General features: G+C 41.0%; 1 protein-coding gene across 4 annotated transcripts in view; it reads left to right on the top strand.

Annotated features, from left to right (window-relative positions):
• The window catches only part of MLLT3 (MLLT3 super elongation complex subunit), a 343,568-nt gene extending 325,636 nt beyond the window's left edge, over nucleotides 1-17,932 (top strand). For 3 of the 4 annotated variants that reach the window (XM_075594656.1, XM_075594654.1, XM_075594655.1), the window contains exons 10-12: nucleotides 236-307; nucleotides 3,459-3,530; nucleotides 13,711-17,932. In XM_075594656.1, the coding sequence (XP_075450771.1) occupies nucleotides 236-307; nucleotides 3,459-3,530; nucleotides 13,711-13,842 (276 nt within the window). In that variant the 3' untranslated portion in view covers nucleotides 13,843-17,932. Of the gene's footprint in view, nucleotides 1-235; nucleotides 308-3,458; nucleotides 3,531-13,710 lie in introns of those variants that run through there. The other variant, XR_012800564.1, reaches the window with a different exon arrangement.
• The last annotated feature ends 1,096 nt before the right edge of the window (nucleotides 17,933-19,028 follow it).

Here is a 19,028-nt window from a genome sequence, read left to right on the forward strand (position 1 = left end):
ATACATGTATGTGTTCCTAGTATTTTTGTACGGTATATGTGATCTTCAGTAAAACTTTTATGATTACAAATTCTCCTCCTTATTGATTTTTTGAGTGCGGGGATCCCATCATTTATATAATCAACAGAGCGGTGTGTGGTATTCATGTCTCCGAACCTGGTCACAGTGCAATGCATTGCTTGGCTTCCATACTAGAGCTGAATCTTATATGCTTTTACTATTTTGTGGTTCCCAGATCCTGGAGGTAAAAAGCCCAATTAAACAGAGCAAGTCCGAAAAACAAATAAAGAATGGAGACTGTGACAAGGTAAATTCACGTTTTCGTCCAGACCATGGGGCAATTACAGTTTGAGTTGCGATCAGCTTTTTTTTGTCCGACCGTTGTATAAATCCACAAAGGACCATAGGGAACATTTTGTTCCAATCAAGTTCTTCTCTGCCTCTTTATTTGAAATGTGTTTTCAATATGTGCTGTGCATGGTTTCTTCCCTTGTTTGTGCGTGCACCTCGTGGGCTCATTTCTATATGTTCGTTCTGCTGATGTCTCCCATGTTAATTATCACTTGGTTCCCAGTCTCTTTCCTCCCTTCAACGTTTGAATTCGACTAGAGACATGTACAATTTTCAGAGCACTTAGCAAACTGTGTGAAACTGACCGTTGGTATTACGCAAAAAATTATTCAAGCTTTTTATTTCAGAATTTTGACAAATTTGCAATATTAATCCATACCTTGAAAAATAGGGCTCTTGTATGTGGGGGAGAAAGATACTTTAGTGGAATACCAATTGACTTATATACAGGCATACCCCGGTTTAAGGACACTCACTTTAAGTACACTCGCGAGTAAGTACATAGCGCTCAATATGCAAACGGCAGCTCACGCATGCGCCTGTCAGCACGTACTGAACAGCAATACCGGCTCCCAAACTGAACCTAAGCTGTGCGCAAGCGGGGAGACTATAGAGCCTGTTACAAAGGCGTTATTTACATCCGTTATGCACGTATATGACGATTGCAGTACAGTACATGCATCGATAAGTGGAAAAAAGGTAGTGCTTCACTTTAAGTACATTTTCGCTTTACATACATGCTCCGGTCCCATTGCGTACGTTAATGCGGGGTATGCCTGTACAGGGCTGTTTGTGTGATGGTACGGCACATTTTTCCTCTTATCTTCTCCTCCTACTTCTCAACTCCGGCATCTTCTCTTTGTGAGACGTGTTGCCATGACAAGGCGATGTCCAGGGTTGCCACCTTCTACTGAAGGCCAACATGGAGAATTTAACTTCCCTTACTTGGTGCGGCATCTCCCAGCATCCTTCTGTAACACCCCCTCCAACTGCAGTGAACCTGGCTGCGCGGCATCAAATGACGCCGCCTTACCATGGTAACGGGATTCTACATAGCATCATGGCTGCACGGTGTCAGGTTGCCATGGCAACGTGGCATCATGACGTGTCGCAACGTCCTGTTGCCATGGCAACACCGCATCATTTGCCGCCGCGCCGCCATGTACACTGCAGTTGGAGGGGGAATTGCAGGAAAATGCCGGAGGGTCAAACATGGAGAGGTGGCAACCCTGGCGACGTTGCTGGAGGAGATGAGGAGCAGGAGAAGGTATGAAGCCCAGTGCTTTCCCCGGGTTCCAGCAACAACACAAAAGCAGTGTTTATATAACTACTAAAATACTAGTCAATATAACATGTGGAGAGATACCTGTGGTTGCACTTGAGAAACCTAGGAAATTTGCATATTTGCGCATTTCAATTGGCTCATTTACATATTTAAATTCACTCCTTCGCATATGTAATTTGTCTTCTGTCTCTCCTGCAAAATTTCTATTTCATATTCTGGATCTTTGTGTTGTGAAATATCACAGATTCCTGCAGTCTTTAAGACTGCTTTAGAGGTTCTGTCTCATGTACACTGAACCTGATTGGTTTCATAGGTTACTTATTTACGTAGCATACAGCAAATTAAAATACCACTTGTGAGCACATTCCCAGATCCCAGACAGGTCTGTACTTCCACTGCAGCCAGGGATTCTGGGTAATAACATGCAAATGAGCACACAGTTTAACATTTTGCTTCAAATCCCTTTGCTTTAAAATCCATTACATTGCATAGCTTTTCAGCACCGCCTGGATTAAATTGCATAGCCAGGAAACCAACCCACAGACAGCTGTTTCGACCTTTAGGGTCTCATCAGTATGAGGCTGGTTATACTGGCTTTGCAATTTGAAGCTGGGATAGTTTTCAACCACTCACTAAGTTATGGTGGCTAAAAACGTGACGAAAACCCTGCACCATATGCTGTAGCATACAGCAAATGAAAATACTACTAGTGAGCACATTCATGTCTCAGACAGGGCGGCAACCCTGCTTTTCCCCATTCTCTCCTAGCATACAGTGCTTCCACTACAGCAATAGAACATCTCTGTTAATTAAACTAAGGCCACGTCCAGGGTGAGAGTGCGCTCGCTGGCGCTCGAGCTCCGTGATGTCGGGCGCTCATGTTGTCCGGGCGATTACAGCTTCACCCTGGACGCGGCCTAACTTGAAACATTTTTATTTTTTACCAATTACAGTTACAGTAGGTGTGCAAACTTTCCAAATGCCTAAGCGAACTTTGCAAATGTCATCCTCATTTTCCCCTTGCTTAACGCTCACAGTAAGTGGGCATTGCGTGTTCGATTAACTTTGATTACTTTTGATACTCGTTCTAACTAGAATATATTAAAAAAAAGTTTTAAAATCGCAAGGCAACAATTTTCGCCACTTTTAATACGCAAAATAGCTCATTTGGAACAATTTGGGCTGTTTTGCTAGAGCGTTTGGCTCTAAAAGCCTTTGGAAAGTTCACTAGAAACTGAAGAAGTGAATTTCGACAGATTTGCACATCTCTAATTATAGGGAAAACACATAAATTAGAGACAGAGACTGTAAAACTCAAGCTAAACTTCAGGTTACATACATTATACACAAACATGTACGAAATTCGCTTTAAAGCTGCAGTTTGCACTGCTCGCATAGATTTTTATTTTTTAAGCTCGTTTGAATCGGGGACGTCCCTTAATTTCTGGAGAATTCAGAAAATTATACCAAGTAAACTGGCAGCAAAATAATCATCATTTGTTTTTGTTCGCTGACAATTCGGCCAGTGCTGTACGTAGTATTTTGCTGGCACGACGAGTGCCTGACAATAAGACCTTACACTTCATTTTGGTGCCTGATGCAAGGGGCACCAGATAACAAAGAGAGTGGACACTAGGCTCTAAACTGTATATGTAAATACGAGAAAAAATATTTTCAAGTTGGTGTTAATTCATATGCAATATGGTGTAAAGAAATGAATGTTTTACACGTTGTCTGTGTTTCTACAGTACTTTTTATACATTTATTCATGACCTGTGCATGTTCATTAAATACATTGTTTTTCTTTTTTTCTGCTTTATAGGCATACCTAGATGAATTAGTTGAGCTCCACAGAAGATTAATGACGCTAAGAGAAAGACACGTTCTTCAGCAGGTAACGGGGCGGGGGGGGGGGGGGGGGAAATCATTAAAAAAACAATAATTCCAAGTGAAACCGTGACAAATGTAGATTTTGTCAACATTATATATAACCTGTAAACCGAACTGTACCAGACTGCCCATGGCTGTCTTGAGCCCACGCATACACGTGGCTTGTGACCCTCTTACCCTCCTGCTGGCCAGATAACCGGCTCAACCACCATGGTACAGTAATATACACCAAAGGGGCATTACTATCTGTCCATGAAATGCCTGTGTATTCACTGAATAACCATGTTCTTTTAATGTAACCATGCATTTTTTATAACGCTATGCCCAGGACATACTTGAAAACGAGAGGTAACTCTCAATGTGTTACTCCCTGGTAAAACATTTTTTATAAATAAATAAATTATGCCATCAGCCTGAAACATCCCAGGACATTCGCCCACCATCTGCCATAGGACCCAGTCTGCCACCCTGCGAAACTACCGCCAGTTTTTTTTAATATGCTGGGTACATGGCAATACACAGAAATACTAAATATATATATATATTACTGTTGCTGTGCCAGGGGAGAGGAAGTACAGCCCCAAATGCATCAGGCAATATACCCCATGGCCTGCTCCTCCTCCCTGACACAAGCCCATGCACAATGACCCTGGCCAATCGCACAGCCAGAAGGTGGGGGGGAGGCATCTCCGGTCGTGGCTGCAAATTCCCTAGGACTCATGGCTAACTATCTTAACACCTCCCAGTTACGAATTCTCATTGGAAGTGAAACAGTGGAAAGTTTCCTTACTTTCAAAAGTCATTTAAAATTACTTATACAAACTTATACAGGCATACCCCGCACTAACGTACGCAATGGGTCCAGAGCATGTACAGTATGTAAAGCGAAAATGTACTTAAAGTGAAGCACTACCTTTTCCACTTATCGATGCATGTACTGTACTGCAGTCGTCATATACGTGCATAACTGATGTAAATAACGCATGTGTAACAGGCTCTATAGTCTCCCCTTTGCGCACAGCTTCGGTACAGGTAGGGAGCCGGTATTTCTGTTCAGGGCGTGCTGACAGGCGCATGAGCGAGCTGCCGTTTGCCTATTGGGCGATATGTCCTTACTCATGAGTGTACTTAAAGTGAGTGTCCTTAAACCGGGGTATGTCTGTAATATTAACTACAGTATTACTATCTAAAGGCTTCACTCTTAGTTTTAACCTATTAGATCAGCAGTCTGCGCTGCTGGTCATTTTGTGGGAGGGCCATGTTCAGGTAAGCTTCCGTTTAGGTACAGTGGAACAAGAGGATCCCTCTGAGCTGATCCATAGTTCCCCGACCTCCGACATAATTGTTGTATTTTTGCACCGATATTTGACACATCTACAAATATGGCTGCGGGCCACAAACAGGTCACAATGTCCTCTCCCGACCGATGACGTTTGAACTTTCTGTTGGTCACAGTAGTGAGTCCTAACCCCATGGCCAAGTATCACAAAGAGCCTGAGTAGACTACAGCACACACAAAAAAACATGAAAAGGGTTCACCAGATGCACAAAATAAACCTCATGGGATGGAAATAAAGATTGCTTGTTGACAGGAAGATTATAAAATTCCTGCTGGATGGTCTGGGGACACAAGTTGATATAGTATTTTTGCTGTGCTTGTTTAAACATTACACTCCCACATAGGAGCAAAGTAATGAGTGAGGTGCATTTAATGGGTTGTGTCAAGATAACAGATGGCGTTCTAAGCTACTCAAACGTGTCTGATTTTTAGAAGTGTTTTTTTGTTTTAAATCAGTTTTTAGAGTTAAATAATTTTAGTTTGCTAGATGACAGGGGTAGGAAAGAAGGAATACAAAGTCCTCCACGTATAAACCGATGGAAGTGATATATATTAACGGATTCATATTGGAACACTACTGGTGATCTGTTTAAGAACTTCAAAGCAAATCACTTTGTCCTTGTACCTTCTAATGAGCATATGAGAATGAGATGAACATTAGAATCTCAGTATCACCCAATGCAGGGTCAGTGAGGAATTTCATTCAAAAACAGCCTGATCTTTGCCTGACATAGAATAAGCCGCTAAATCTGTTAAACTATGTTTTTAAATGATTTAATTAAGTAATTATGCCTAGTGTATATTATACATATACTTACAACAAATGTTTGAATAGAAGTATTTCAACTGGTACAACATTACATTAAAGTTGGCAATAAATTCTCGATCTGAAGAGCTTACAGTTTAGTTTGCTTAGTAAGGTACAGTGGGATTGCCCAAGGTCACTGTGCATTTGAAAAGCTATTTTGTGTTTCTCTACCACTTACCACCGTTATGAACGTAATACAGTAGTAGTATACCGCGAGTAGTATACCGCGTGCACGTGGCCCAGTAAATCATACACGGTTCATTTGATCCATCCTTTATTCTGACATTTTTGTCGTAAGGTTATTTTCAACTTACAGATGTAACTGGCTTCATTGTCCCCTCCGGCAGGTTATACTGTGATATTCTATGCCAATACTGCAGCGGAACCAAGTGTGATATTCATATTCTTGTATGTTATGTTAACTGAGGGACAATGTTCTTATCACCGTACCCTATCCCAGCGGTACGCAAAGTGGGGAGATTCACTGAGGGGGGTGCAGGGTTTACAGCGGCCCGCGCTCTTTCCAAAGGCATTTAAATTAATGCCGGGAAGCTGCAGGGCTTCTTACTTACCATGTTTAAGACGCTCCCGGTGATGCGTCGCCATGGTAACGCGGCATGTGACGTCACGTTACCATGACAACGGGACATCATCACGCCAGGATGTCTGAATCACGGTAAGACGGGGAGGAGGGGGGGGGCGGAGGAGAGGGGGAAGGCCAGCAGGGGAGCACAGTGGAAAAAGATTGCGCCCCTCTGCCCTATCCCATCAAGGACTAGGCCTCTGCCACTTCTCTACTAGAAGACTCTCTATTCAAGGTCTGCATACTCTGGCATTTCTTCCAGAAGCCTCCTCACTCCTTGGAGGTCAGCACAAGAACTCTCTCCTTCTTCTTTTACTCTACACCAGTGGTGCGCAAACTGGGGGTCGCTCCCTCTCTGTAAACTGCACTTACCTTGGCTCCGGCTGCTTCTTAGATGTGTCACCATGGCAACGTGACGTCATGACGCCAGAGCCGAGGTAAGAGGAGGGGGGGCGGCGCGGAGAGAGGGGAACTGCCGGGAGGGGGCTGTAGGGAAAAAAGTGTGCGCTAACCTGCTCTGCACTTTAGGGAAGAACAACCCCTCATTCCCCGGGGAGTGGCTTGTAAGACGGCCTATTCTTGTCATATGCCCCCCTTACTTCAGTGACAGGATGCTCATAACTTTATTGCTCATGCCTGCTGAACAATATAACATCACACACTGAACGTAGAGCAGACCCCATAGGAATCATGCCCCCCCTGTGCACACATTATGGGGACTTACAGGGGAACCAGGGTCAGTGAATGATAGTCCAAGGGGATTTGGCTACACAAGGAATAACTGGATGAGATTGACCTAACACGGTGTATCTAGAGATTACGGCTCCCTGCTAATTTATATTGTGAAATTTGTTTTTTTAACTTTCTGGTGTTTTCATTTTATTTACAAAAAATTATGTTACTATTTGTACATTAAAAGTTAAAATAAAAAATAATTTGTATGATATATAGACACACACACACACACACACACACACACACACACACACACACACACACACACACACACACACACACACACACACACACACACACACACACACACACACACACACACACCCCACCCCCCCCTAAAGAATTAAAGCATGAACCATTGTGTTTGTTAAGTTCATGTACAATATCTGTTTTGTACAGTATGTATGTGGGTTATAGGTAGGGAAATATGCAAAGGATTCAGCAAGTGAACTGTTAAATGTAATGGAAGTGTAAGGAAAACATTTGCCCCGTACCTATTTTCACTAACTGTATAAAACTAATGCATGAGTTATTACAGGAAAAACTAGATCACACGTATTAAGTCTGATTATACCCTCATGATGTACCTTTGTGTGCCAGAGGGGCTGTAGCACTGGTGATGACATGTGGTCGCCTCTTCGAAGTGGTCATGTGATCACTACGTCACTGATGACAGAATGAAAGGGGAGGAGTCACGCCCCTTTCGTTCCACTTCTTTGTAGCTCGCGTCCCCTAGGAAAACGAGTGGACTTTTTTTTTTATGACGTAGTTACTACTGTATGTCATTGGGGCCCTTGCTGTGCCAGACCCCATAACGTGGTAGCTACTGCACGTCTCGGGGCACCCAAAGGGTTAAATATTCCGAAGAAGCCGGAAATCTCTGCTAATGCAAATTAACCAAAATGCACAAGTATTGAGGGAGTCCGACACCGCACTTGCCTTTTTATTAGGGTGTAACAGAATTTTGAAACATTTCTTAAACCTCAATAAGCCCATGCCTATTTGCTAGTTTTATTAATGACATATAATGGCTTTTTATATAATTCCACTGTGATGTTTAATCTAGATACAGTATATATTTTTTAATTAAATGTAAAATCCAAAATCTAAACCGTAGAAGTGTCCTGGGCAAAACCAAACCCCCACATTTTATTTTTTTTAGGCAAAACCAAACCACCAGGGCCAGTGATGATCCCTACTATTAACCTACGTTATGAGAATTTCTATTATTCATTGCAGACAATTAAAATAATCTTGCCAGGTGTGTATTCCCCCTCCCTCTACCCCCTAGGCCTTTCCCCCACCTTCAAGTCATACTTAACTGTTAAATCTGTGAAGAAATGTAAAACTGTATCTGTGTAATACAATAATAAGCTCCCTGAGGATATGCAACTAGTCTCAAACATTCGATCTCGAGTGTCAGGTTTAAAAGCTGTAAACAATATGACCCTGTTGATTACTGCACCCTGTATTTATGAGCGCTTCCAATTTTCTGGATGGATGATTTTCAGAAATATAAAGCCGAGCCAACGTAGGGTAACACAAGGTCACACACTACTATTTTAGGTACAACACTGTATTATGGCATCTTACGCAATATCATGTCACTTTCTTACCATTATATTTACTCCCGAGTTTTATGAGACCGCAATATATAATATATTTTTATGGTATATATTTATCGGCAATTTGATTGGCTACCAATGGGAGTATTCCTTACGCACCCACCCAAACTCCAGCTGATTTACGTGATTGAAGCACATGGCAGAAACAAAGCAATACGGTTATACAGTACCAAGACTTTTTTTTCAACATCTAAATCAATTTTGTACACTATTATTATTTCATTATTCCATTTATTTTCCTTTGTCTTTTTGCTATCTAGTCATGCACAGTAATGGTCATGCTGTCTGTTGGTAATCTTGAACACTGACGAGTCTGATGCTTTACTTCTATTTGAGGGCCAAAAAACTGTACAGAGTTATCTTGAATGCTCACTCGCATGTAAACGGAGTGGAAGGCTAGAGGTCCCCCTTCCCCTTATCATTGAGTTTGCTGTCAGCGCTCATCACGCATGCCCACTAGAAAAGCAAGCAAAGCTCCAGAGTGCTGCTATGCATGGGGTATGCTGTACATCTATAAGGCACCGAAGAGACTAAAAAAAAGTTTAAAAATATAAATACTGTCAGTCCGCTACATTTAACCTGCTAACTAACATGCCCATTTGTTCACATTGCCCCTATTTAATGGTTGATTGCAGGTTGTCATACTTTTAGGAGTCTAACATTAAAGATCCACATAGATTAAATTATAGTGTAGAACAGTGTTTTTCAACAGAAGTTCCTAGGAACCATTGGGTTCAGTGGGTAGCATCCCTAAAGGGTTCCCTGCAATTTTCAGGGCATTTGAAAATGTTACCAAATATAGAAGAATTTAAAATGCATCTGATCTCAGACACTATTAGAGAGGGTTGGGGTTCCTTACAATGCATCTGATCTCAGACCTGCTATTAGAGAGGGTTGGGGTTCCTTACAATGCATCTGTTCTCAGATGCGCTATTAGAGAGGGTTGGGGTTCCTTACAATGCATCTGTTCTCAGACGCGCTATTAGAGAGGGTTGGGGTTCCTTACAATGCATCTGATCTCAGACGTGCTATTAGAGAGGGTTGGGGTTCCTCAGAATTTCACATAGGGCGCCTTAACCAAAAAAACATGGAATCCAGTGGTGTAGAGACCCTTCAAAACCTCATAGATTTCATCTTCAAGTGTACCTCAAATCCACATTTCTCCAGGGACCGATCCGGCTACTAGAACTACTCCTTGTTAATTAAAGCTTTCAAACATTTTGGTTTAACCTATTAAAGTTCCTTTATCATTGCTATTTGTTAAATCTGGTCCTACAGTAAGTAGGGTTGCCAGGTGTCCAGTATTGAACTGGACTGTCCTGTATTTGGATACTCTGTCCAGTAAAAAATAAGAGGTACTGTAATACTGGACATGTATGTGTCCGGTATTTTCCTCCCTGGACATAGTGACCTGACGCACCTTTCACCATTAAGTCCAGTATTTTTGGAGAACCCACCTGGCAACCCTAGTCCTAAGTGAATGAGACGGCACTTTTAAGCCTTTTGCTGTAAGATTTGCAATACTTTGTATTACAGTCTTTCAGCAAAGCAGATAATCAGTTTATTTCTGCATGCCCATCTGTCAAAGAAAGCAAAGTGGTTTTTACTGCCTTTTAAATTGTGAACAAAGTACTATAGATCTCATATGCACTGACCTTGACCCCTTGCAGAAATAAGTTCTCCCCACTTACCAATTAGATTGTAAGCTCTTCAGCACAGGGACTCCTTTTCCTAATGTCCCTTTTATGTCTGAAGAGCTTATTCCCACTATGTGTTATGTTATTATTATGTTACGTGTATTACTGCTGTGAAGTGCCATGTGCTTGGATGGCCCTATATAAATTAAGATATACAGTACATACAAAGGGTATAAATGAGCTGTATGATATGCGGTATTTACCAAAGCTTCATTTTATGTAACATTATCTCTCAACTTCGCTTGATAACATCTTTGGAAAAAATAACTAGTGGCTGCAATGGTTTTTCATTGTTTTGCTTCCAGATTTATTCTAGGAATAGTTGCTAGCATTTATTTTCACATACTGCTGCGGCAGACTTTATTCTAACAAATCACCGGTTTGTCCCTGGCTTGTTCCTGGAATGCGACACTGTTCACCCGGAGCATGCCGCATTCCAAGCCACGGGTCATGCCCGGCTGACGCGCGGTTGATGTGTTAATTGATAATGGTTCAGGATTTAATAGGCTGCAATGCTTCGCGTGTCCGCCAGATGGCATAAATTCATGAATTGTAATGCAGTATATATATATATATATATATATATATAACAACAACCCCTATAACCCCTAACATACAGTACTGTACACATACAGTACTGTATATGCACATCAATGATACTATGGGCCGGCGGGGGCGAGATGTGTTTGCAGCAGAGAGAGAGATCCGCTGCTCTCTCTGCGCAAACATTGGCACATTAAAAATTATTTAAAATACATTTTTATTCATAGTGTAGATGTGCAGGGGGTCTCGGGAGCTGAACCGCGTTGGTTTCAGGTCCGGGGACCCCCTGCTTCCCGAGATACAGGCCCCTTTATGAGGTGCTGGTATCCCTCTGCATTTAAAGGTCCCGATCACGTGACCGCGGCCTGTAAACCAAGCAGAGGGATACCGGCACCCCCTAAAGGGGCCTGTATCTCGGGGAGCAGGGGGTCCCCGGACCTAAAACCAAAACATTTCTGCCCCGGAGACCCTCTGCACATCTACAGTATGAATAAAACACATATATAAATAAACACTTGTTCCTTAACTTTGCGGCTATGTGCTACGGTAACGAAGCAGCATTTCTGTATTTTTAATAATATTGTACAGTGAGCAGGGGGTTCCCTGAGCCAGAAATCAAAACTCAGGGGACCCCCTGCTCCTGCACAATATTATTAAAAATACAGAAATGCTGCTTCATTACCATAGCTGATAGCCGCAAAGGCAATGAAGGGGTTAACCCACCGTGCCCGCTTTTTTATGGGTAGCGGGGGTGGGTGAAGGGGGTATTTGGCCCTTGGTGTGAGTTTAGGACTTGCGGGGGGGTTGCGGGTGCACTTAACCCCTTCACGACCGTAACAGTTAATACTGCTACGGTCATGAAGGGGTTAATCCCTCCCGCTACCCCCCCCGCAAGCCCTAAACAACCACCGTTAGGGGCTTATACCCCCTTCACCCACCCCCGCCACCCACAATAAAGCGGGCACGGTGGGTTAACCCCTTCATTACCGTAGCGGCTAACAGCTATGGTAATGAAGCAGCATTTCTGTATTTTTAATAATATTGTGCAGGAGCAGGGGGTCCCCTGAGTTTTGATTTCTGGCTCAGGGAACCCCCTGCTCACTGTACAATATTATTAAAAATACAGAAATGCTGCTTCGTTACCGTAGCACATAGCCGCAAAGGTAAGGAACAAGTGTTTATTTATATATGTGTTTTATTCATACTGTAGATGTGCAGAGGGTCTCCGGAGCAGAAACGTTTTGGTTTTAGGTCCGGGGACCCCCTGCTCCCCGAGATACAGGCCCCTCTAGGGGGTGCCGGTATCCCTCTGCTTGGTTTACAGGCCGCGGTCACGTGATCTGGACCTTTAAATGCAGAGGGATACCGGCACCTCATAAAGGGGGCTGTATCTCTGGAAGCAGTGGGTCCCCGGACCTTAAACCAACGCGGTTCAGCTCCCGAGACCCCCTGCACATCTACACTATGAATAAAAATGTATTTTAAATCATTTTTAATGTGCCGATGTTTGCGCAGAGAGAGCAGCGGATCTCTCTCTGCTGCAAACACAGCTCGCCCCCGCCGGCCCATAGTATCATTGATGTGCATATACAGTACTGTATGTGTACAGTACTGTATGTTAGGGGTTATAGGGGACGGTTTCAAAGACAACAGCTCGCAAACGCCCCCATGTGTTTTTACACGGCATTGCAGTATTGCAGCCAGCGGGAATAAAATGCTTTAATCACAGCCGGGAAAATAACGATACAAAACCGAACATCACCGGGATATTCTGAAATTCGCGGAACTAGTCGAGTTAGAATAAAGTTTGTCGCCTCTGTATATATCAGATCACGAATGGTAATTGCCTTTGCCTATATGTGGTTATTCTTAAACATTTCTGTGGATTGCTCCCCCAACTATAGTTTTAGAAACCCCAGAATAATCTAATTATTATTTTGTAGCTTAAAACTAGGTGCAGATAAACTTGAATCTGCATTTTATGTTATTCTCAAAATTCTGTAAATTTCCCTTACATTGTTTTTTTTGATAAGCAGGGGAATAATGGTAACGTGGTTCTGACATGAAAGTGAGATGCGTGTTGGTCGTTGAACGCATTATAAGGACGTGGCCCTTGCTCATTGGCTCACTGGTAGAAGTGTGCATCATTTTCTCCACACTTTGCAAACCAAAAGAAATTGGCCCCCTTTTTTTTAAGGAGAAAATGTTTGCAAATTTGAGAATGCTTTGCAAACTTGTCAGAGCTTCATTAGGCTAATTTTATGCACACCCTGGAATACGACTATTGTGAGAGAGATGCATTGGAAATAAGCCAATTTTAATATGCAAATATGCTTATTTCCTAGGTATTTAAGGTGTGTTCACAGGTATCACTCCACATGGAGTATACAGTACAGTAGGTGGCTCTGTTTTTATGCAGTAAGTGGGTCCCCGTACTCTATTGCTCACTGTCCCTCTCTTCAGCTAAAGCCCTATTTCAGACTCTAGACTAAATGCGCTTTTTTCACGAATTGAATCTGGCCCTATTTGCTAATTTTCAAACAGTGCATAAGTTACAAAATTTGTGAAAAATGTGAGGCGCCTGTGAAGGCACTCACTCAATTTCCAATCGCTGGCAAGCCAATCCTTGCAGCCATTTTAACATAGGTAGTCTTGAATAGTAAGGACTGGCATATTGTGAGAAAACATTTTGGTTCAGGTAAACGTTAGTACAAGGAACAGCAGGCTGTGTATTACAAATGGACAGTCATGTTATTTTATAAACATTCAGTGTCAGCGCCCCTGTCACTGAAAAGGGGTTTAATATTTTGCTATTCTGTGACTAATGTTATTTATCTCTCTGCCTCATTTTCAGATCGTGAATCTTATAGAAGAAACTGGACACTTCCATATCACAAACACAACCTTTGACTTTGACCTATGCTCTCTTGACAAAACTACAGTCCGTAAACTACAGAGTTACCTGGAAACATCTGGGGCATCCTGAGGGTGTGACATCTGGCCGTGTTATCTGGACACTTAAAGACAAATACATAACTGAATTGTTCATAATTATTCAGGAGGAATAACCAGATCCGGGTCCTCAAAAGAGGAATAAGGAAAAACTCTTCTTCAGCTTTTTTTCTTTTTGGGGGTGGGGGGGCTCAAAGAGGAAAAAAATCATTGTGACAAGAGAGGGTCTTCCTTCTCGTTAACTATATGTTCTTGGAGATTAAACCTGGAAAGCCTTGAAAAAAAAATGACAAACACAAAATTAATTGTTCATAAACTCGTGTTTGGTATCATGTGTCTCTTCGTGGCATTTGAGCCCACAAGACGAATGCATGTTCAATACACACTGCCTTACTACGTGACTGATCTATTTATTACTGCATTCCTAGATTCCAAAAGTCATTGTGGGAATGACACTACAAGAAGCTACGAGCTTAATATGTGCACCCCAAATACATGCTCCATTTTTTGAGCAGGACTGCCGCCGGAAACCTAATGACTACAATCACAGGAGAGTTCTCCAGTCAAGCAGAGAACGCTAGGCTTCTGTTTCCACCCATATGGTTTAAAGAAGCGAAGATACAAATAGGAAAACCCCAGAAGTGGACCAAGTTCAGTTTCACTGTCAGCCATGTTTGTTTCAGGATATTTGTTTCCATGAAATCACCACGTGGACCGTCCTTCAACAACAGCAACAAATGAATGCACCAAAAGAGGTCCTGACCACAACATAGGTGTTGAGCTGATAAGAATATTGTTTGCTACTCAATATACTTGTGTCTTTCAATGTGCTCTATATACATATATATATAAAGAGGAAAAAACGTAAGGGCAGCCTACAGTTTCTGTGTTGGAAAGGACCCTGTCCCTCCATAGTTTTTTTTTTTTTTTAAGAAATGGTGTAAAAATTTCTTTATTTGGGACTATTTATTACAAGTTTCCACCGTCCGCTGACAGTTGTGCTAATTATTGTTACCATGGACAAAATGGTGTTCGAAATGTAGTATATTTTTTCTGTATGTTTACCTGTTTGTTTATGGTTCACTAATGTCAACTTGTTTTTCCTACTCAGAAATTAAAATCCTTTTCCTTGACAAATCTTATACAGTGATCTGTTGGAATCAATTGATTTTTTTTTTTTTTTGAGTTACCAGTAACTTCTGTTTTGTTTACAGAGAGATATTTCATTTTTTTTACTACTGCACCGACACACTTTATTCGAGCAAATGCCCAGTTTGTACCTGGCAGATACCTGGAATGCGCCACTCCTCACCTCTGACAAGCCCCGTTGTGTTTGCCTTCCCAGCCTGGGTTCATGCCTGGCTGACGGGCGGCTGATCTGTTAAATGATAATGATTAGGATTTAATAGGCTGCAATGCTTTGTGTGTCTACCAGATGGCATAAATTAATGAATTGTAATGCAGTATATATATATATACTGTGCAGTATTGCAGCCAGTGGGAATAAAATGCTTCAATCCCTGCCTAGAAAATACCTCAATGCACTCGGGCAGAAAACAGTCACAAACCTCAATACACCCGGGTATACCCGAATTCGTGGGACTAGCCGAGCTCGAATAAAGTGTGTCGCCAGTGTATACTTTTAAAACATGGAAAAAATGTGACATCAGTGTCATATATCTTTTGTGAGTAATACACAAATGGGGCTCTTAAAGTTGTGTTTTTTTCTCACTACACTTCTGAATTGATGGACTTGTAGTACTTGTAGTACTAGCCCTGGTTTGTATGTTGTTATAATAACTTTACTGCAGGAGGGACTACTCTACATGCATTGGTGGGTCCCATTAGCAGTGATGCAGCTATAAAGCAGTGGAGATTTCATATGCTTTTGTAAAATACAAGACGTGTCTATTACTTACTATAATATGACATTTGAAGAGCTATTCTTTAGAGGTGCAGTACCACTTAACATCTCTAATATTTTTAACATTTTGTTTCTTAATTTGATGCGCATGGCAGGCCCCTCTTGTCCTACATGCCATACAAAAACTTTTAAATCTAGTCTGAAAGTTGTGACTTCAAACGGCATGAATACCTCAGAACGCTACTTATGTAAATGATCTAAAAATAACCTTCGTAATACTGTTTACATATCACAATGGAAAAAAAAACGTTTTCTTTAGAGAGAGACCGGTCCACTTGGCAACCCTAAATTAAAGATAATAAAAATAATTTGCCAATGTAGTTGTGTCCTTTAAAAAACAAATCACCAGTAAGTGAAAATAATTCTTCTTGGTATCCTGTGAAATTATCTCTTTTCAACTATAACACAAATTCCTTTTATATCAGACTTGTTGCTCTCTTTCCTTAACTGTTAGACCAGTGGTTTCCAACCTTTTATTTTTTGGGTTATGGAACCTTATAATTATATTGTGAAGTTTTGCGGAACACCAACCATCTAGCACGTGAGATCAGAAGCATTGTAAGGAACCCCAACCCTCTCTAATACTGCATCTGAGATCAGATGCATTGTAAGGAACCCCAACCCTCTCTAAAAGCGCGTCTGAGATCAGATGCATTGTAAGGAACCCCAACCCTCTCTAATAGAGTGTCTGAGATCAGATGCATTGTAAGGAACCCCAACCCTCTCTAATAGCGCGTCTGAAATCAGAAGCATTGTAAGGAACCCCAACCCATCTCTAATAGCGCGTCTGAAATCAGAAGCGTAGCTAATTCTTCTGTGTTTGGTACAATTTTCAAATGACTTGAAAATTGCAGGGAACCCTTTAGAAATGCCCAGGGAACCCAAGGGCTCATAAGAAACCCTGTTTGAAAACCACTGTTAGGCTATGGACGATGGCATGATTATTACTTCTGTAGTAGATGAAATAGGGTGACCCTTCGTCTGTAAAAACAAATATATATTCTACATAAAAATCTTAAATAAACCTAAAAAAGCTTAGCGTCGTTGAAATATTATTCGCAAAAAGTTTGTCACCTAGATTTACCCAACAAACATATTACTGACATTTATTCGCTGTGGTTTTGGTGGGACTGCGCCTTTAACGATTTTTATTCTCCTAAATGGACAAAAACAAAATCTGATTTTAAATTTGGCTCTCGACAAAATATAATAGCCTTAATTATAATTTTAAAAAAAAAATAGAGACCGCAAACTGCTTTGTGACACTTTTATTTCCACTTTGCTTACATGACACATTCTGTTCCATACCTTATTGATCATCCATTTTTTGTTAAATGTTTGAATTCATTTGATTACTGTATAACTAGCTCAAGACTGGGATTATTTCTGTGTATACCAATATGAATTTTTGCTGTTTCTTTAAGCCCAAAGAATAATTATTTTTGTATTTTCTTTTACATTTTGTGTGTGTCTGTTTTACTATGGAAGGGCTCGAATAGCTTCCAAAAGAACAAGTGTACTTTCCAGTAATGTTATGATTCTTGATGATGATTGGCATGAAACATACTTGAAGCATTACGTTGTCTAGCCCAGTTCTCAATGTGCAATTGCTATCGAGAAAAACGTAAACTTTAAAATCACTTGTTGAAGTATGTGTGCTATTTCCCCCCCAATTATGTTGGTTGACATTTATGTTGAAGTGTTTAGACCTATTGAAACAATCTTCAGCATTTTGACAAACTGGTGCACATTCCACATGGTACATTTTTATTATTATTATTATTAAACCAACTGTACGTGTATTGTTTTGTCCATATTTAACTTTTATAAGCAATTTGTTTTTTGTTTGAAACTCAAGTCTTTGTACAACGGGAAAGATCAGGGCTAAATAGTGTTGGTGTCATAATAGTAGCAGTAAATATAAGTCTCGCTCATCGACGACAAGATCTCAGACAGTGATCTTAGTGTGATGGTTCTAGGATATAGAGTACCACTACTTTTTAATTTACAGTCCAAGAGTACCGCTATTTTTTATTAACAGACTAACGGCTCCTCTTTCTATTTAAAGAAAACCTGAATTATTTTAGTAAGCTTCTTTCCGTTCTTTGAATTCTAAGTTTCAATATTGTATAAATCTTTCTAAAATACGGTCAGGATTGCTTTTCCTCTGTGTTAAATAAATGTAGACCTTTTTTTACAACCAGGCACATTACCTCTACTTTTTTGATTTCAGAGCAACAAATGTAGGGCAGAGCATCCAGGCGTGTGTGCTGGGCAATATCCACTATTTAATGATAGAATAAATAGTCCGGAAGAGGCATGTACTCGTCATACACCGTTGGTGGTTCTCAACTCCAGTCCTTGTGCCCCCAACTGGTCAGGTTTTAAAGATATCCCTGATTGAGCACCAGTGGATCAGTCATTTTCACTGAACCACCTGTGCTGAAGAAGGGTGATCCTTCAAACCTGATTTGTTTGTGGTTTTGGAGAACGGGAGCTGGGAAACACTGCGTCTTGCGTACCTGCCTCTTCCCATGTTTACACGGGTTACAACATGTCTTCAGTGCGCCAAGTAGACTTTTAAGAGACCTTCTCTCATTTGTATATAGATAGTTTATTCATCAAAAGTTATACAGTACATGAGGATGGGTACGAAGTAACCCGACAAAGTTGAATCTCAAGTAAATGATAGTCTTGGTTTGGCTGGGTTATTGTGACTTTATGCACTTTTTTGGTGACGTTAATATTGCAATTATTTATTCTATTATTAAATATGGGACATTTTAAAATGTGTCCCTGGAAGTTTCGCTCTATTTGTAGTACTAATAATACTGTTGTCAGTGTTGGGGTCTGTTCTTCATCATAAAAGCATCTTTCTTTATTCTTAAAGGGGCCTATAAAAAAAAACAGGAACTCGATTGTGACTCTTCTAGTTTTTTTTTGTCTAAAGCCATTTTATTCAATTTGGGTGAGTGAATCTTCTCCGTTACATGGTTACACCATATGAACTGTTATACTAATCTGAATAAAGGCACACACAATCTTCATGAGGACATTATCTGCAAAGGGCTACTTTAAAAAAAATCCATGATTTGCCCAGTGATATGCCTGTCAGCAAACAGGGCTAAAACAAGTAATTGGCTTGCTATTTGCCACAATTGCACAGTGCTTACCCGTGCCCAGTTAGGAAAATAAACAATTTTTGTATATTGTTTTGTGCCATTTTAAATGATTGATTAAAACCACATAATTAGGCTGGAGCCAATGTCACTAACTGTTGCACTCTTTCCAAATGA

This window comes from Ascaphus truei, chromosome 1 (assembly GCF_040206685.1).
Source record: "Ascaphus truei isolate aAscTru1 chromosome 1, aAscTru1.hap1, whole genome shotgun sequence".
Taxonomy (NCBI): Eukaryota; Metazoa; Chordata; class Amphibia; order Anura; family Ascaphidae; genus Ascaphus; species Ascaphus truei.